Genomic DNA, 19,742 nt, shown 5'->3' with positions numbered 1-19,742 from the left:
GGGGAGTCAAATGCAGGGAGCCGGGTAACTGGGGCTCCTCTGAGGTGAGAACATTTGAGAACAGGTGTCTGGCATCTCCACAAAACCAAGGATCCTCCAAGGTTTTGGAGGAAACCAAGTTTCCTCCAAGGAAACTCTAAGGTTTGGGATCTGGTGTTTTCCCCAGTTGGCCCCCCAGAGGACAGGTGGCCTGGGTGAGGTGGTGAGCGCCTTGTCCTAGGAGGTAATCAACAAAGTCTCCCCCAGACATGGGGCTTCATGGTGCTGTGTGGCATCAGGAGTTCACCAGACCGGACCCCTGTGGGTCTCAGGCTCCCCCAAGGCCACACCCCAGGAGGGTTCAGTGGGGACAGAGGGTCAGCAGGTCTTGCCGGGTGCAGCCACTGAGGCAGCAGTGACGGACAGGGTTGGTGGCAGCTGCCCGGCGGTGGCGGTGGTGGTGATGGCGAGAGGCCTGGGGCAGGGGCTGTGGGGCGAGTACCAGCATGGGGTCCCCACTGGCCATCAGCCCATGGAGGAGATGTCGTCCTTCCAGCCACTGTAGCAGCTCACCTGGGGACAGGGAGGAATTCAGCATAGAGGGGGGACCCCAGAGGACCCCACTCACACTGCACACACAGCCTCCGCTCATCATGCACAGAAACAGAAAGTAAGCATTTATTGAGTGCCCAGTGTTTACCAGGCACAGATTGAATCCCCCATCCGGACGTGTGCAGTCTTGACCCACACCACACTCAAGTCCCCAGCTATGCACACTCCCACGTGTCACCTATGGTAAGAAGGCACAGACACTTCACAGAGCAGATGACAGAAGGGGTGACATACGACGTATACATGTACACACAGACGCAGGCGCACACCCTCATAGCCCCTCCCACTTCCCTGCGCACCTCTGCACACCCATCTGTACCCGTGTCACACACACAGGACACACACGCATGTGACAGACGTTGTACACAAAGCTGTTTGATACTCCCTGCACCAGGGCCGGGACTAGGGTGAAGAGAGCCAGGCGCGGGCCTGGAGCGCACAATTTTAAGGGGGCGCCAAAAAACCTCAACAACCAAGATCAAACATATTGTAACGGAATATTTTAAAATTAAAATGAAGGCAGAAATTCCTGAAGATCAAAATATTGAAACTGTAAATAAAGACAGGATCTGATCTGGCTACGCACTTGTTCAGACTCGCTGGCGTCGCTCTCCGCGCACTGATTCCTGCGCCTGGCAGGGGGCGCATCCCCCGCGGACTTGCACACACCCGCGCAGCCGGCAGGTGGACCCCAGAACATGCATGCAAACCCTTCTGCATGCACCTGCCCCACACCCGGCCCCAGAGACCCCACAGCACAGTCCTCGCCCGCCCCTACTCACGGTCGCCGCCAGCCACAGGTCGCCCATCCTCGGGGGACCAGCGCGGGCCCCCGCACAGCCGCACCAGCGCGCGCACGAAGTGGTGGCCGCACAGCTTCTCTGGCGCTTCCTGGGCGGGGGCAGGGCCTAGGGCGAGCGCCAAGGCCGGGCCCAGCAGCACCAGCGCCCAGGCGAGCCGACGGGGGTCCATGGCGGCGGGAGGCACCGGGCCCCAGCGGGGATCCCCCTTATAGGCGCTGGCCCGCCCCAGCTGGGAGCCTTGGAGGGGGGACAGAGCATTCCTCCAGGACGGTCCAGGGAGAAGGTCAAGGGCAGGGTCAGGGCAAGCATACTGGAACCCCTGATAGTTGGGTTTCCTTTTTATTATGATATGAGGGCCTGACAACCTTTGATTGCCGAGGCATCGGCTTCATAGATGGCTCCCCAATAAATGTGACTACGTAAAGGGCCAGGCCACCTCCTCCCACTGAGGCACCTTTGTTTTACACGTCTCGGCTGATTTCAGTCGCTTACCACTTGGGCCACTTGTTTTGTTTTCTCTTCTTATGCTTTAAATTCCAACCTATGTTAAATTCACCAATAAAGAGTGAGCCCACAACTCTTAGGCTCCCACCCTTGACCCCAATAAAAGCAGGACCCCAGGCCCACACTGCTCTCTGTACCCAGGACCTTGCTCTGTGGCCCCAGGAGTGCTGTGTAATTTCCAGGTGTGCTGTGTAATTTATAAGTAATAAACCTTTATTTTCTCAAAGTTTCCTGATGGTTGTTGCTGAATGGCATCTTTCAATCATAATAAGAACTCAAGGGCCGGTCCAGCCACAACAGTGATTTTTTTTTTTTAATTAATTAATTAATTTATTTTTATTTTAGTTTATTTTTTGGGTGGGTTGGGTCTCCGTTGCTGCGCGTGGGCTTTCTCTAGTTACGGTGAGCGGTGGCTTTCTCTTCATTGCGGTGCGCGGTCTTCTCATTGCGGTGGCTTCTCTTGTTGCAGAGCACGGGCTCTAGGCACGCGGGTTTCAGTAGTTGCGGCGCGTGGGCTCAGTAGTTGTGGCTCGCGGGCTCTAGAGGGCAGGCTCAGTAGTTGTGGCACTCGGGCTTAGTTGCTCCGCGGCATGTGGGATCTTCCCGGACCAGGGCTGGAACCCGTGTCCCCTGCATTGGCAGGCGGATTCTTAACCACTGTGCCACCAGGGAAGCCCAACGTTGATTACTGATTATTGATAGGCCGAGATCCATGGTCTCTCTCCCTGGGCCAGGGCCTTGGGCATATCTCTCCCAGGGAGACCACTGGTTGAGGAGTCTTTATTTTTTAACCATTTTAAAGAGGAGAAATAGATAAACTGAGAAATAATAATTCCATGCGATGGGGGCGGTGGGCATCCAGCCAACTGAGACCAGGTCCATTCAGAATCTTGTTGTCCTTATTACTGGACAAATAAGGAAACTGAGGCTCAGAGAGGAGACCCCACACTTGCACAAGGTCACAAGAGGCTGGGCCCTGGGGCTGCGAGTCTTGGTCAGTTCTGCCTCTCCCACATCAGGGTCTCCTTGGGTTGGGCAGGGGATGGAGGGCCTCTACCGGGTGCCAGTCTGGGTGCCAGTTTTACCAAGGAGGGAAACTAAGGCAGAGAGGGAGGTTACTCAACCCAACGCGGGTGAGACCCTGAGCTGAAAACCCTGTCTTGCAGCCCCTCCCCCTTTTCACCAAAGCAGGCTACGACAGTAGGCACAGAGATCTCTGTCTCTGTCTCTCCCCTGCTCCCTCTGTCTCTCTCTGAGTCTCTCTTGGCCTTTCTCTCTCTGTCTCTGTCATTCTCCAAATCTTTCCAGCATTCCTGAGGAGGAAACGAGGGACTGGTTTGGCCCCCGCTAACGTTGGACCCCTCCCCATAGCCTAACCCTCCCAACCAGGCCTTGCCCTCTGGCCCCCACTAGAGCAGCCTGTTCCCTCCACCCACCAAGAGCCTGTAATCAGCTCCCCAGGACAGTGCCAAGGCCAGCAGCTGGGGCTGGGGGGGAGGGCTTCTGTCCTCGAGGGCCCCATCCTCCTGTCCCTCCTCCCCAAGCCTGCCCTGAGGCTCCCATTGTGGCCCCCAGGGGTCTCTATCCCCCAGCCCTAAGCACATTCCTCCCCGGCTCACACATCCCCAAGGATCCCCATTGCCCAAGTCCAGCAACAAACCATCCTTTTCACTGAACTTCTTTATTCATTCAACAAACACTCCCAGCGTCCCCTCTGTACCCAGCCCAGCCCCCAAGGAGCCTCCACGTCAGAAGAGACAGAGCTGGACGCAGACACCACCCCAGCCCTAGGGTCAGAAGTACAGGGCTGACTGGGAGTGGTGGGAGAACCCTAGGGAATGCTGCAAGGAGGTGATAGCTGGGGTTCTGAGAGATGAATAAGAGTTTTCCAGGGAGGCAAAAAGTGGCAGAAAAACCTTGCAGGCTGGTGTGAAGGAATGGTGGGGTAAGCTTAACCTGCACAAGATGCCTTCTCACAAGCCTCCAGAAGTTGACTCTGTATAGCCAAAGGGCCAACACTATTGCCCATTATACAGAGGATGGAACTGAGGCCCAGAGAGAGGAAGCAACTCTCCCACCATCACACAGCAAATAAGTGGCAGAACCGTGGGCTCCAACACCTGCGCGCTTAACCTCTGTACTCTGAGCCTCCTCCTTTCACCATGCTGTTCCCTCTGCCAAGAATGCCTTTCCTTCCTTCACCCGCTGAAAAGCTCCTGTTAGGGTCCATTGTCATCAGCTGTGTGATCCTCTGGTCTGGACAGAAAGGGCCCCAGTGTACAGGCAGGAAAACTGAAGCCCTGGGACACTCAGGTGCAGTTAGGGTGGACTGGGACCTCAGCTTCTCCTGGTCTCTTACACAATTCTGAACAGTCACACAGACTCCCCCCAAAAAGTGAATTTTCAGCCAGGGCAGCTATCTTGTGCTTGGCTTCCTCCAGCTAAAGAGGGAGGGGGGAATAGAAGCCTGAGATCACATATTTAAAGCTATATAATGTCTTCTCTGGAAATGAGACAGGAAGCTCCAGGCCAGGCCCTGAGAGGTTGGGAAGATGGGGGGTACTTAACTCTGGTCCCTCGATTCTGGGGTGGGGGGGCTCAGTAGACCCCACCATTGTATCTGTCTTGAATCTTTACAAGTTCCCAATGCTGCGAGGCTGCTGTTGCTCTACAAGCCAGGGGTGCTCCCCCAAGTGCAATATCATTTGCCCCATGAGGGGGTCTCTGAAGCAGGAGGCCCAGAGAGGGGTAGGTCCCTGCTCAAGGTCACACAGCCAGTCAGTGGAGACCAGAACCCAGAGGTCTGTGTGCAGGAGATATAAAAAAGACAGAGAATGGGGTTCTCCCTCTAGACGAGCAGGGCAGGTGAGGGTCTCATGCCTCTGGACACTATCCCTGGCCTCCACTCCACAGTGCATCCAGCTGGGGGCCCAGGGCGCTGAATGGTGGCCGGTCTTGTGGGCTAGGGGCCCAGCACAGCTTCATGAGCTCATGAACCTGAGGTGGTGGGAAGAGACAACAGGGTCACATGTGAGTGGTAGGAAGGACATGACTCCTGTTCACAGTTTTAAAATATAAATTAGACTCCATCCCTCCCTTGCTCCAAAGCCTCCCATGGCTCCCTATGGATCTTAGAACAAAATTTCATCTCCTCCCCTGCCTCCCTCCCTCTACCATCACCTCCATCACCTCCTCTCTTGTTCCATGCAGCCACATCTGCCCCCATCTCATTTTGTAAATACACCAAACTCATTCCCACCTCAGGGCCTTTGCACCTGCTGTGTGCTCCACTGAGAATGCCCTCTCCCAGCTTTCCCCATGGGTGAGATCCTCTTCCTCCTTCAGGCATCACCCCCTCTAAGAGGCCATCCCTGACCACACCCCCCTATCTCTTTCCAGACATTGATCACCACCAGAATGTTCTTGTTAGCTTCTGCTGGACAGGGAGGAGGGGTAGTATCTCTTCTGTCCCCTGCTGGGTCCCCATCACCCAGCACAGAGCCAGCACACAGTCAGCACTCAATAAATGTTTGTGGCCTGAACAAATTAATTTGTGAATAACCAACCACATGTCAGACACTTCCACAAAAGCTGTGATGAGAAACTGTAAAAGTCACCATCATTTACTGAGCACCAACTGTATGCCAGGCTCAGAGCTGAGCAATGGAGAGATGTTAGCTAATCTGATACTCTCCCACCCTATAAGGCATTGTTATTCCCATTTTGGAGACAGGTAAACTGAGGCTCTGAAAGTGTTTGTGACTTGCCATACAGTGAGAGAGCAGCAAAGTAGAGCCAGAAATCCCCTTCAGCCTCATGCTCTGGTCCCTGCTCTCAATCAAGAGATATCTGTGGTGGAGAGACCCAGAGGGACCAGCAGGCTTGCCCAGGCCCCCTGGTGAATCTACAAAGTGGGAAACTGAGGCAGGCCCTCCAGTGCTCACCTCACCAGGACAGGCAGGAGGTGCGGGCAGCCTCTGGCCCTCGGCCAGCAGCTCCAGGAGGCGGCAGAGGGCTGGCGCATCTCTCTCACATCCCATCATCCGCAGGAACTCCTGGAGCCAAGGGGGAGGGCCCGAGGTGGGGGAGGAGCCATCCATGATGGAAGGGGGAGTGGCCGCCCGTGATGTGGGGGTCAGCCATAGTGAAGGGAGGAAGGGAATTACCCACCCGTGGTGGGGGAAGGGGCCCTCCTTAATGGAGGAGGAGGAATTGTCTGTGATGCATGGGGGAGGGGCTGCCTGTGGTGGTGTGGGAGGTGGGGGCCAGCCATAGTGAAAAGGGGTCCTACTGGAGCCTCTAATGCTGGGACCAGGGGACCCTGAGCAAGCGAGGGACGCGGGCATAAACAGGACGGGGGTTGGCCTGGAAGGGATTGGGGGGGAGGAGGGTATTGGGGATCCAGGGGTGCCGACTCACGGCTGAGGGGCTACAGCTCTTGTCACTGTAGGTGAAGAGCTCGTACAGGACGACCCCGAAGCTCCAGACATCCGACTGACGCGAGAAGATGTTGTCCGAGAGGGACTCTGGGGCGTACCTGGAGGGGAACAGGGAGGCCTTGGGGGCGACAGTAAGGCAGAGGACGGGAAAGGGCGCAGCCTCGGACTGGGGTAGCTGGTCACGGTAGGTGGGAGTTACGAGAAAGTCTCCAGCCCTGTGGTGCCCCGGGGCGGGGCCTGGGCGGGGTCAGGGCGGAGCCAGAACAAGAAAAGGAGCGTGGTCGGCAAGGGGCCGCGGCCGTGGGGGCGTGGCCGGGGCGGGCCCCAGACCCTGGGGAGGAGGGGCGGGGCCAGGAAGGTGGGAGCAGGGGAGGGGCCTGGGTAGTGGGGAGGAAGGGTGGGGCAGGGGCGAGGTCTCTACCAGAAGATGGGGCTCTGGCCTGGCTCGCGGACCACGTAGTAGTCTTTGTCGAGCGGCAGCAGCTTGGCGAGGCCGAAGTCGGCGATTTTGACATGCGTCTCGCTCTCCACCAGGATGTTACGGGCTGCCAGGTCGCGGTGCACGCAGCGGCGGGAGCCCAGGTACTCCATGCCCTGCGGGAGGGCATGGAATATGGACCCCAGGATGACTCCGCAGGGGCCCCAGTCTGACATGGAATCCAACACCAGCCCCAATCCAGACCCCAAGCCTAACCCTACCCCTGACCCATCCTGCACTCCAGTCCTGACCTTAGCCCTAACTCAACCCCACTTCCAACCTGACCTGGACCCCAAACTTCAACCCTCAGCCTTCCTGGCGAATCCACGCAGACCTTGCCCAGGTCGAGCCAGGTCAGTTCCCGCAGGTCTGCCGGGCGCCCCGCCCTCTTCCGACCCACACCTTGCAGATTTGCGAGGCGTAGAGGAGCAGGCGGCCAGCGTCAAGGCGCGCGCGGTGCCGCTGCAGGAAGTCGCGCAGGCAGCCGCTGGGCAGGTACTCCATGACCAGCCGCAGGCTCAGGCGGCCTAGGGGAGGCGGGGGAGGCGGGGGAGGCAGGGAGGAGTCACCACAGGGCCTAACTTTGTCTACTCCCCTCCCCATTCTCCTTCCCAGTTCAGAGTGGGACCTCGTGTCCCTCCCGCCTCAATATTGCTTTCTGTAAAATGGGAAAGGCAACAGTGCCGCTTATCGCTAATGTCTTTTTGAGTACTTTCTACAATATTCATTGATTCTTTTAAACCTCATAATGACCCATTTTTTCCGGTGGGGAAATTGTCGAGCCCAAGGCAGTCTAGATCTGGATAAACGAGACCAGTCAGGGGGATATATGTATATGTATAGCTGATTCACTTTGCTGTACAGCAGAAACTAACACAACATTGTAAAGCAACTATACGCCGATAAAAATTAATTAAAAGAAAAAAAAAAAAAAAAAAAAGAGACCAGTCAGTAGCACCCGCACTGGCGTTCTCAGACCACCCTAAAATGGTACTGCAGAAGGATGAGGATGTGTGATTTGAAGAGCATCCACTTGGGAGGTGGCTCACCTGGGCCATAGCTGACACCCCGGTACTTGACAATGAAGTCACTGTGGAGGGCTTTGAGGATCTGGATCTCCCGCTGGAAGTCCCTCTGCTGTTCTGGCCCACTGTGCTGCAACTGCTTCACGGCCACCAGGGCACCTGTGTTGTCGCCCAGCGGGTCATAGCGGCACAGTTCCACGCTGCCAAAGTTGCCCTGGGGGACAGCAGGGCTGGTGTCCACGTGCATGGGTGCTACCTCACCCACCCCAGCCTAACCCTCCTCACCTTGCCCAGCTGTGAGATGTACTTGAGGTGTCTCTCCTCAAAGATGGTAGGGTCCTGGCAGGCATAGAGCTGGGCACCATTCCAAAGCCCATCACGGGGCGCCAGGGCACCAGGTGTGGGGTCTGAGAGGAGCTCATAATCTGCGGGGCACAGGCAGTGAGTGAGCAGTGCATTGGGCCCTAAGCCCCCACTCCTAACTGACTTGCTGTGTGACCTCCATCTGAATGCTTAGCCTCTCTGTGCATTATGGCAGGGCCTCTGCAAGCCAAGAGGTACTTTGTGGGGCTGGAAAAAGGTGCTCTTGGGCAAAGGCAGCCCTCTTATGCAGTGCACATGCTGTACACAGACAGAAGGGCATTTCCCAGACTCCACTGCCATGGGGTATGGTCAAATGACTGAACTCAGGCTGATATGGGACAGAGACATGCTGAATGCCCCCTTAGGCCCGGCCCATGGAAACCTAGGTGGGACCTTCTACACTCTCTCTCTTGTTTTCAGAGGATCCAGCAGGGGCCTGAGGCCATGGGATGGGGGGAACCACAAAGGGAGAGTTTCTTGTTGACCTGGACACCCTCACTGAATGAGAACTAAACATCCATCATATTCAATCTTGAATTGAGGGGCCTGTTTGTTACAGCAGCTGGTGAAACTCGTGCTGACTGTCACAGTCACCAACCATTCCAACCTTGCCAGGCACACAGGGCAGGCTCTACATGCAAACCTCGCTCTCCTACTGGGCCCAATATGACATGCCGGCCCTGCCCACCCTGCCTGGCCCAGTGGGCACCTGAAGTGATGAGGCTGTTCAGGTCACGGATGACAGCGCGGAAAGAGGGCCTCTGGCCTGGCTCATAGGCCATGCACTGTTGGATCAGCAGGGCCAGCTCCATCCACTTGGGTGCAGGCAGTTGCTGCCGTTCCTGGTAAAACTGGAGCTTCTGAGGGCAGGAGGAGGGGCTGGTCAGCCCCAGTGCACCCTCAGAAGGCACCCCCAGACACCCCCATCCTCCCCAAGCTGGACTTCAGTCTACCCTTCTGTCAAATGAGAGCTCTAGCGGCCAATACTCGTGCTCTGACCTTGGCAGGATCCAGGGTGCTGATGGGCATTGTGACACCGCTGAACACCTCCCAGACTGTGGCACCAAAGCCCCACTTGTCAGCTTCCAAGCCAAGTGTTCGGGCCTCCTGGAGACACTCAGGGGCCACCCAGGGAATCCTGTCAGTGAGCACTGGTGGAGAGGCAAGGATGGGGTCAGGGATCTGCTTCCTTGCCTCACTAGGCCCCTCCCTCCTCCACCCCTCAGCACTTACTCTCCAGGCTTAGCACAGTGGGGCTGACACCGGGGTCACTCAGCTTGATGAAAGGCAGGTTCCCGTCAGCCCCCTCCCGAGCCAGGAGCACCTTCCGGGCTGAGACATTGCCGTGAGGGAGACCTTTGTCTTCCTAAGTGGACCAAGCATAGGAAAATGCCAAGAATGATGAATGAATATTCTGGCTGGCAAACTCCTGCACATCCTTCAAAGCCCACCTGGTACTGCTCAGGCCATACTTCAGCACCTTCCCTAGACTATTGGCAGTCCAACCCCCGTGTCCCACCCTCTTCTCAAACATTGCTCCCCCATCCCATGGCTCCCCACTCCCTTCAGGATAAAGTCAAAGTCCTCAGCCTGGCACTCAAGGCCCTTTGAGATCCAGCTCTCGTTCACTCTTCCCATGAGCTTCTCTCTCCCACATCTCCACCCTGTTCTCCTGCCAGGCAACCTGCCTGGTGCACCCCAGGACAGGCAACACACCTTCTAAGCTGCAGCCTTTGCCCAGGCTGTTCCCTCAGCCTGACATGCCCTCCTTCCTTTCTCCTCTTAATGAACTTCTACTTAATCTTCAAGGTCCCAACTCTAATGTTCTTTCTTCTGGGAAGCCTGCCCCCCTGGCCAGCCTCATTGCTCACTACTCCCCTCAATTTCCATGAATGACAAGCTGTTCCTTTCTGCTCTTACACCTCTGAACCTGTTTATATGCTGTTCCCTCAGTCTAAAATGCCCTCCCCTTGCACCCTTGCCAAACTCCTGTCCACACGACAGAGCCCACTCTCAAAGCCCCGTACACTCTGTGAATGGAGGCTGGAGCAGCAGAGGAGCACTCACCAGATAGTTGAGGGCATAAGCCAGCTGTTTGATCACCTGTAGCTTCCAGCTGGCCGGCACCAGCTGGCCACACTTGCGCAGATACGTGTCCAGCGCTCCCAGGTATACAAATTCCTGCACCATTATGCCTGGTGGCAGTAGGGAGGGGCACGGTTGGGAGGTAGGACTGCACTTGTGTTAAACAGGCTCTGCCCCAGCTCCACCTTCAAGGGTCCCTTGAACTCTCAGCTCTGACTTTTCCCTCCCCTATTCCTCCATCCTTACCCTACTCACCTCTCTTCCTCCCCATTTCCCATCTCAGAACCATTTGTCTGAAATGCCTGGAAGGTGCCAAGCTCCCTCCATGACTCACTTCCAGCCCTTTGCATGTTCTGTGTTTCTGCCTGGAACATCCCTCTTCCTTCACTTCCCTAATGCCTATTTATCCTTGCCTTTCCAGCTTAGAACTTATCCTTGCCTACCCAGAACCATTGCTTGACCTCCAAGCTGGGTTAGCTGCCTCTGATCACCCACAATGCCCTGCGCTGCCCCCATCACACTAAATCATTTATCATCCTGCTCAGCTTATCGTGTTCTACGCTAGGCACCCAGCTCCTGGCACATACTGGGCTCCCAATAAATAGCTGCTGAGCTGAACTGATGGAACCGAGGCTTGGAGAGGTAGCGTGGACCTTGCAAAGCTGCAACAGAGTGAGATTGGAACCCAGGTCTGCCTGACTCGAGATAATTTTGAGGGGCTGGTATTGGTGGGAGCCTGGAGTTGCTTGCGCAAGGAGTGATGATTCAGGGAGACGGGTACAGGCTTGGAGATTTGAGGGGGAGGGTGATAGACCCTGGTGGAACGGAGCCCCAGCCAGGGCAGGCTCTGGATGTGTACTGCTATTGCTGCTCTAGATGGGCTCAATGAGGCAGGGCAGGGGTGGGGCGGGGAATGTCTCTCACTGTCTCCAGCCATGCACACGCCATGGAGCAACACGAGATGCTGGTACGACACTTGGCTCATCAAGGTCGCTGCTTCCAGGAATGACTGGGGAGGAAAGAAGGGAGAGAAGATGCGTGGGTTTCTTCCACTTTAGGGTCAGACCAAGGACCCCAAACTTGCTGCTCTCACACCTGCCTTAGGAGACCTGGCTGCCAGCCTCCTTTGGCCCTGGAGTCCACCATTAGTGCACACAGCACTCTGTATCATGATTTTCTGATGGAGGCAGGAAGTCCCCACTGTATTCTACCTTGAATCTCTCACACAAGTGGGAGATTTGGGGTTTGAGAAGGGCTCAAACCTTCCTCTGTGTTGCCCAGCCCCTGCTGATGCCTCCATCCGCATCATTCCTCTCTTCTCCTTTGCTCGTTCCTCTCTGACCCACTGGCCTCCTTGCTGTTCCTTAAACATGCCAGGTTTGGCCCTGCCTCAGGACCTTTGCACTGGCTGTTCCCTCTGTCTGGCGTACTCTTTCTGTTTGCATCTAACTTCCCCGACCCTTCTATATTTCATGGAGATGCTGTGGCTACATTTCTGTTGTTTTAAGACCCTGTGTGTTTCAAATTTCTCTGAATCCATGACCCTCTCTCCACCCAGGCTCTGATCCAGGAGGCCTGGTCCCACCCTGCTCACCTCCATGCAGTTCTTGTGCTTGGCATCCATCACTTTGAGCAGCACCTCTGTCTCTCGGGCCTCCCCATCCACAACCTCATGGCGACAGCCCCGGTAAATCTTGGTAAAGGACCCGTGACCCAGGTTCTCATGCTGGAGAGTGAGGGGGCGACATGAGAGGCCAGTAGGGGGCTCCCATGGAGCCAATCCCCTAGCCCTGGTCCAAGCAAGGCACAGGTAATGGACTCATTTTACAGATGATGAAACAGAGGCATAGGGAGGTTACATCACATGCCTGAGGCCACACAGAAGAGATGGATGTAGACCTGGTCTCTATGGATCTCAACTGAGGTATCCCCCCCATTTCCTGGGGCCCCTTACCCACTCCAGGCTGTCAGCAGGGATCTTGTGAAATGTCATCTGACTCAGCTGGCATTGGGATTGGGGCTGAACAGGGGATGATGTGGGTGGGTTGCAATCTCTCCGGACCACAATCAGATTGGACTTTTCTATCGGGAGTGGATGGAAGAAGAAAACCAGAGGTCAGAGGTGAAAGGTCCTCAAAGGTTTGCTCACTCCCTGTCTCAGTGTGGGGTCTTCTTCAGAAGCCAATACTAAGAGGAGGACTCCAGGGCACATGGTTTATTTGAAAGGAGACTCCAGGAAGTCCCAGTGAGGGGCGGGAGAGTGAGACAGAGAGGGAAGGAACCCTGCAGGGGGTGCTAATGAGCAGGTGATGCTGTGGGCAGCCTCATCTCAGTCCTGCTAGGGATTCTGGGAGACTCTGGAGAACTCATCAGTCCTGCTAGGGATTCTGGGAGGCTCTGGAGAACTCACACCTCAAAGTTGTCCCATCGAAGGGGTTTGTCTGAGAGCAAAATTCACCCACAGGAAGAGGCAGGAGATGGACAGAGGCTAAGTGCTAGTGACATCACTCAGATCCAGCTGTGCTGGGATCTAACCATGCCTGAAAGCAGCCTCTATCCCACGAGTCCCGAATCACCGTTTTTTCCCTCCTAAACTACCTTGACCTGCAGTCTCTGCCACTTGCCATACAAGAGCTGGAACAGACACAGAAAGGCAGGGACCCAGATTGATCACTCAGCTCAGGGGAGAAGGCAGGCTCACCTTTGGGTCTGGGGCTGCAGCAGAAGGTGAGGTTCAGCTCAACCCCATCCACGTGCAACCCACCATCCCAATAGGCTGCCAGGAGCTCTCGAAGACTGCTGTGCGGACGGCCAAGGCCAGCCAGGGAGAAGGTTCCTGTGGGGTCGCACCGGATGAGGCAGCCCTTGTAATCAGGGCCCAGGGGGGTCTGCAAAGAGGAGTGGTCCCTGAGTGGGAGTGGGCGGCACCCTCCCCCTCAAATCTCCAAGCCTTTGCCTATGCTGTTCCCTCCACTGGGAATGCCTTTTCCCTCCCCTTCTTCAGGAAGTAATGCTCAAATATCATCTCCTCCAGGAAGCCCTCCTTGCCCTCCTGGCCCCTATGGTAGACTGACCGGGACACAGACAGTTAGGAGGTAGCTGTCGAAATCCTGGGGACTGCGGCGGAGAACGTAGGAGCCGGGAAGTGAACCCCCAGTCTTGAGTTTGTTGATGGCAAAATCCAAGCTGTGGGGAAAGGTGGGAGGGAACTGAGATTCGAAGATGGAGAGAAACAGAGAGATAGAGGCAGAGAAACCAAACTAAACCTGAGTTCTAATTCTGGTTTCTCTGAAGCCCTGGGAAGGTCACCAGGTAACATTCCCTCACTCCCTCCCATTTATAAATTGAGCCAGAAGTTGGGCTTCTGCCTCAGAGATTAAAGAGGAGGCTGCAGGTGAAGCCGGGCACCGCGAGCATCCCCAGAAAATGGCTCTGGGGCTTCGAGGAGGGAAGCGGCTGCCCTGGAAGCAGAAAGGAGACCCCAGCCTCGTTGAGCGCCAATGATGCACCTGGCGCTGTTCAAGCACTTGATCCCTTGTCCAGGGCTCCTGAAAGGCGAGGACACAGAGGCTCCACGAAGGGGAGTGACCGAGATTCGGTCCCGGTGAGCCTGGCCACATGGGGGCGGGTCCTTACGTGATGGGGCCATGGCACTGCTCAGCCACCTGCTCCAGCAGCCGCGGCGGCGCCACCTCCTCGCAGAAGTAGTGCCCGGAGTCAGTGGTCAGCCGGAAGTAGCCATCCACGAGCGCCACGAAGGACAGCGCTGCGGGCAGCCCCGGGAGCTCGGCCTCCTGTGAGGGTCCGCGTCAGCGCACGCTGCGGCCCGAGGGTGACAGTCCCGCGTCCCCGCCCTCGGGTAAGGCAGGAGGGCAACGGGGTCCAGCACCCACCAGGATCTGGTTGTCTGTCCTGGTGATGGTGACCAGGCGGTGCTCCCCGGCGGGGCCAATGCGCGGGGCCTGCTTGATGCTGATATCCACGATTTCTGGAAAGTCGCAGAAGGGCTGGAGGACCTGGGAAAAAGGGGGAGGACTGAAGCTGGGGGTCCCTCCCCCTCCGAGCCCCCAGTCCCTTTTGGAAGCCTGGACCCCGCCAACCCATACAACCCATACTCATGAGACCCGCCCCTCTCAGCCTCACCCAGTCACATCCCTCTCCCACCCCACCAGTGCCAAACCCCGCCTCCTTCTCTCGGCAGGTCCCCCAGCCCACCTCACCCCGAGCCCCTCCCTCACTTAGCTCCACTTTATCTCGCGGTGTCTCTTAGTACAGTCGGGAGCCCCACCCACCCTCAGTCCTGCCTCTTCCCTCAACCTGCAGTTAGCCCCACTCTGAGCCCCGCCCACCCAACTAGCCCCTCCCTCTACGCCCCGCCCATTTCAATCCCGCCTCCTCGCTCAGCCCTACACCTCACTCAGCCGGGTGCCCTCCCCCACAAGCCCTCTCACAGTCCCTCCTCTCTTCGGCCCCGCCCCTCAAAGCCCCTCCCACTTCCTTGCCCCGCCCCCGCCGTTGGCCCTGCCCAGAGGCCCAACCCACCCGACCTCGCACCTCGTGTTCTCCCGGGCTCCAGGCGATGCCACTGCCGCCAGCCACGCGGAGCAGCCCCGGCGCATCCTGACCACCAGCAGCTCCGGGGAGGCCCACGCGGAAGGTCTCGGTGGCCCTGTCTGGGTCCAGCCGCTCGAGGTCCATGATGTACTTGGCCATGAGTGAGTGCTTATCAGCCTGGCAGGCGGCCAAGCGGCGCAAGGCCCGGCGCACTGTCCTTCGGATACGCCTCCGCGTCACGAAGCTCAGGCCCTGGATCAGGTCGCGCAGGCGGGGGGGGCAGGCAGACCTTGTAGCTGCGAGCGGGGGGAGTGGGGCCCTCAATGTGGAGAGGGGCCTCCGCGGGGAGGGCAGGGACGTACATCAACCCAGACTTTAGTTGAGGGGCTGGAGTGTCGCCTCAGTAAGGGGGCACAGAGACGCACTCAGGGACAGGCATGGGCGTAGGACCTCTATAGGAAGGGCCGTTGGGGCCCATAAGACAGACAGGGACACACACAGTCCTTTTAGCTGCCTGAAGCCCGACAATGGAGTCTCAGTGGGACTGTGTTGAAAGGAGGGGTGTGGGCTGGGTCACATGAACACACTGGCGGCTTGTAGGTGGGAAGCCCCAAGGTGGGCTTGGACTCTGGCAATGCTCTGGTGGAGCCATGCTGGCTCACTCCCAGGTAGAGGCTGGGCGCCACAGCCTGGAAGCCCTCACCTGATGGTCTTCAGCAGCTCCTCGGGCCGCTGACCCTGCTCGAGGGCCATCTGGGCCAGGTCCAGCACAGCCAAGCTGAGACACTCACCCTGCTCCTTGAGGCTAAGGCCCATCGGGAGGCGGCCACTGACCAGGTCATTGCGGTGCTGCAGGCCGGTCACAGCCCACTCGTGAGCCCTGATGTTGCTCTGTAGACCCCCACACCTGGGCTGACCTCCACCCCTGGACTGCCACAGGGAGGGTCAGCCGAGGCTGCCCAACCACGAGCCCTGATATTGCCCCGTGGACCCCACCCCTGGGCTGAGCCCCAGGCAGACCCCTACCTGGGCAAAGAGGTGCTCCAGGACTGGCAGGTCAAGGATGGCACTGGCTAAGTCCTTTCGTAGCCCAAAGCGGTGGCACTTCTCTAGCCCAAACCAGTTGGGGAAGTAAAAGCTGTGCGAGAGGGGAGAACCTTGGAGTGGGGATACGATGGAGGGACTGTGCCAGGACCTCACAGAGCCCAGGTTATGCCACTGACTTGCTGTGTGACCTTGGACAAGTGACCCACCCTCTCTGGCATTAGTTTCCTCACCTGTGAAATGAGCAGTGATCACGCCCTCCCTGGGGCACCCACCAGGAGGTGTGTGGAGATGGTGATCGAAGGGTCACTGTTGTTTTAAACTCCCATTTCCAAAGCCCTCAGCCAAAGGCATGCCCTCTCGGTATCATTTAACCCACACCTGTGGGGGGGGGTTGGGCAGGGGACACTTCCTACCGGAGCCTGTAGACAAGGACCTGGGTGCCCGCGTCCTCCACGGAGAAGATGTGGCTCGGGGGGAACCAACAGGACAGGTCCTCCAAGGCCAGAGCAAAGAGGGAGTGGTACACGGGCAGGATGCCTGAGGGGACGCCCCCATCAGTTCCCTCCCAAGTCTCCCCATCTGTCCCCTGCAGGGCTGCCATGTTATCCCCACGCAGCCCCACAGGCTTTTTCTCACCTTCAGCTCTGACACCATGTCCCACCCCTGCTCGCACCCATTCCAGGGCTCCCCATTGCCCTTAGGAGAGAAGCCATGTGCTCAGTCTGCTTCTCAGGGCTCCCTGCCCCTCTCCCCAGAGCATCTCTTTCCATGTACAGTTTACCTCGAGGGATGACCAGCTGTTTCCCCTAGTTTACCATCACGCCTCTGAGTCTTTGCACGTGCCATTTCCTGTGCACCCTCCTCCCTTACCACATCCCTACTCATCCCTCTAACCCCAGCTCCAATGCTGACTCCACTTGGCAGTTCTTCCAGCTCCCAATCTGTGTTCTGCACAGTCCTACCCCTCCCTCTGGCCAAGCCTTCTAGGGACCCACTCACCACTGGCCTTAGCAGCCCAAACACATAGCTCTTCAGCTGAGTGGTCCCCAAAGGAGAAGGAGAGGCACTGCGGGGGTCCAGGGCCCCGAGGGGGCAGCAGCACGTGCAGGGCACCAGCCTCTGAAGAGGAGAGGCTGCAGGAGCGCTGAGGGATCAGGGGTGTCTCCTCACTTGGAGGTGCCATGAGTGCCACCTGCCTGGACACAGAAAGAGGCAGCCCCTCAGTTGTGATCAGGGGACAAGGCTACAAAGCTTCTGGGGTGGGGTTGGGGACAGAGATGCTGATGGGTGAGGTAGGGATGAAGCCGGAGAAAGAGGGAGGAGACAGGGACAGAGAGAAACTCAGAGATGGAGAGAGACAGAGAGGGGGAGCTGAGTGTGCAAGGTGGGTGAGGAACCATAACCCCCCAGGTGAGGGCTGTGCTGGGAGGCTGGAAGACATTCCCACAACTTTGTGTGAACTCACTATCCAGACTCTTGGTGTCCAGGGCAGACATCTCTAGTCGATCTCCAGCCTCCACACATACCACCTCCCCAACCCTTCTCCAGACAGGCATGACCAGTCAATCACAGATATAGGGATTTGCTAACCAGAAAGCGGATAGATACTGGCCTGTGCACATGGGTGGGGATAGAAGTGGCCATCCCTCCCTGTGAAGCTGGAGGATTCAAGCACTTCTGAGGCTGGGGCTAGAAGCTTTTGCAGCTGGTGTGATGCATGCCTTGGGGGCAGATCCAGACTGATGACTCAGTCAACAGAGATCTCTGTGTCTGTCTCCCCTGCTCCCTGCATCTCCGTTCCTTTCATCACTCCCACCATTAGGTCCCCATAGTAGGAAGCCCTCCCTGGGATAAGCCCAGGAGGAAACCGCCCACCTTATTCCCAGGCGTTCTACACCAGCCAACTTCCAGACCTCTGTCGCCCTGGGGGACCCAGAGCTCAGGACCCCTGGCTGGGTAGAGGGAGGAGTTGGGTTTCAAACCCAATGAGGAAAAGGGGGGAGACAGAGAAGATCCACGTAAATTGACCCAAATGAAGAAGATACAAAAAGAGAATGTTGGATAAAAACTATGTTCCAAAATAATAGCGGGAGTGGGGCTGATAGCATTAATGAGATTTTAACACACCCAGAATATAAGCCTGGGACTGGGGATAGGTAAAAACCCCAGGCTCTGGGTTCAAATCCCAGCCCCACCACATTCTGGTTTCATGACCCCAGCAGGGCTCCCACTGCTGGGACGCAGCTTTCTCAGCTGTGAAATGTGCTGATTCCCACCTGCTTCAGTGAGGTGGTTTGCTGAGCCCAGCCTGAGCTGTCAACACGTTTAATCCACGCTAAGTGGCACAAATCCTTGGTGACATGCCCAGCAAGCACTTGACAAATGCCAGATAAACCAGACAGGAAGGTCCCTTAGCACAGTGATTTGGGGGTTACCATCAGGGAGGCAGGGTGTGGGGGAGAGAGAACTTTCCCCAAGGGACAGTCCGTTGTCACCAGCTCCCAGACCAGGAATTGGAACGTTCCCGTCCCATGAGCTCTGACCCTCCCCGCCACCACCCCATCTTGTCACTCCCCACAGAGGTGCCCACAGTCTTATGTCTAACAGTCATCCTGATCTTGCCCAAATTTGCACCTTTATGTAAATGGAATCACACAGCGTGTCTTGTGTTTAAAGTAAATCTTAAAGAAACATGATTTTTAGGGCTTCCCTGGTGGCGCAGTGGTTAGGAATCCACCTGCCAATGCAGGGGACATGGGTTCGAGCCCTGGTCCAGGAGAATCCCACATGTCGCGGAGCAACTGGGCCCGCGAGCCGCAACTGCTGAGCCCGTGAGCCACAACTGCTGAGCCCACGTGCCACAACTACTGAAGCCCACGCGCCTAGAACCTGTGCCCCGCAGTGAGAGAAGCCACCGCAAGGAGAAGCCCGCGCTCCGCAACGAAGAGTAGCCCCCGCTCGCCGCAACCAGAGAAAAGCCTGCTCGCAGCAATGAAGACCCAACGCAACCAAAAATAAATAAATAAATTTATAAAAAAAAAAAAGAAAGAAACATGATTTTTAAAATATTGAAAGTAAAAAAAGAAAGTCTATCTGGGGCCCAGAAAAATGCCCCTGTTTTAACACCAAAAGTCCCACATGCCGGGAAGGTTGGCTGGTCCCCCAGTGTTCCGGCCTGGGACCTGGGATTGTAGGGGCTTCGAACTGTCCCCTCAGGGACCGGGAGCCCTGGGCGCATGCGCAATGATTCTTTCAGGTCCAGGAAGCTAGGAATTCGAGGCCTCCTATGCAGGATGAAACTGAGGCCCAGAGAGGAGAGCGCTTTGCCAGAGGCCACACACCCAGCTGTCCCAGCTCACATCTGGCAGCTTTCCTCAGAGGCCTGAAAGGTAAACTTGCCTTTGTCCCCAGCTGCGACCGTCCACACAGTCTCCTCCCACGCCCATCCCCGACCAGAGCCCTGTGGCACCACCAGCTCTTACCTGGAGGTGAGGACCTCTGGGCCAGCTACGGGAGGGCAGAGGCGAGCAACAGCGGGAGGAAAGTCCCACTCGCTCCTTCCTGTGTGGGCCCCTCAGCTTCCTGAACTGCTGTCACTTACCGAAAGTCATGGCCATGTGGGCGATGGGGGGGGGGGGGGGGGGGGCGGGGAGGGGCAGAAAGTTCCGGAAGCCTCTGCAGCAACCGTCCTGCTCAGACAGGCTGCTGGAGACCCCAGACCTAAGGGAAGGGGTGACAGCACAGAGAAGGGCCCAGGTCACACAGGGGTGTCTCACCAGGATCCAGGACTCACTCTCTGTGGGGCCCTGGCAACACCCTGGCTTCTCCAGCCTCAGTTTACCCATCTGTGGCA

At 57.1% G+C, this 19,742-nt stretch overlaps 2 protein-coding genes across 2 annotated transcripts; both read right to left on the bottom strand.

Moving 5' to 3' along the window:
• Window positions 1-340: 340 nt before the first annotated feature.
• On the bottom strand, window positions 341-1,563 carry INSL3 (insulin like 3). The gene is made up of 2 exons (XM_036848532.1): window positions 1,374-1,563; window positions 341-552 (listed from the first exon to the last, which is right to left on the bottom strand). The coding sequence occupies exons 1-2, from the start codon at window positions 1,561-1,563 to the stop codon at window positions 341-343; spliced, it is 402 nt and encodes a 133-aa protein (XP_036704427.1).
• A 2,014-nt stretch (window positions 1,564-3,577) lies between these two features.
• JAK3 (Janus kinase 3) lies at window positions 3,578-19,409 on the bottom strand. The gene is given in 25 exon segments (XM_036845441.1): window positions 3,578-4,895; window positions 5,843-5,953; window positions 6,318-6,435; window positions 6,759-6,931; window positions 7,218-7,342; window positions 7,865-8,054; window positions 8,126-8,265; window positions 8,913-9,063; window positions 9,203-9,354; window positions 9,437-9,569; window positions 10,271-10,398; window positions 11,213-11,297; window positions 11,883-12,014; window positions 12,243-12,370; window positions 12,990-13,176; window positions 13,363-13,474; window positions 13,925-14,082; window positions 14,182-14,304; window positions 14,843-15,121; window positions 15,123-15,138; window positions 15,546-15,691; window positions 15,869-15,980; window positions 16,303-16,426; window positions 16,889-17,085; window positions 19,372-19,409. Coding segments are annotated over 24 exon segments (3,315 nt in total). The 5' UTR covers window positions 17,073-17,085; window positions 19,372-19,409; the 3' UTR covers window positions 3,578-4,787.
• Between the last annotated feature and the right edge of the window lie 333 nt (window positions 19,410-19,742).

Source organism: Balaenoptera musculus, chromosome 3 (assembly GCF_009873245.2).
Source record: "Balaenoptera musculus isolate JJ_BM4_2016_0621 chromosome 3, mBalMus1.pri.v3, whole genome shotgun sequence".
Taxonomy (NCBI): domain Eukaryota; kingdom Metazoa; phylum Chordata; class Mammalia; order Artiodactyla; family Balaenopteridae; genus Balaenoptera; species Balaenoptera musculus.
The sequence above is the reverse complement of the archived record's forward strand: the minus strand, read 5'-3'. Positions and strand labels throughout refer to the sequence as shown.

Coding starts and splice junctions, on each gene's coding strand:
- INSL3 (XM_036848532.1), bottom strand. CDS start 1,563: ATGGACCCCCGTCGGCTCGCCTGGGCGCTGGTGCTGCTGGGCCCGGCC. Junction 553..1,373: donor ACCTGTGGCTGGCGGCGACC/GTGAGTAGGGGC, acceptor CCCTGTCCCCAG/GTGAGCTGCTACAGTGGCTG.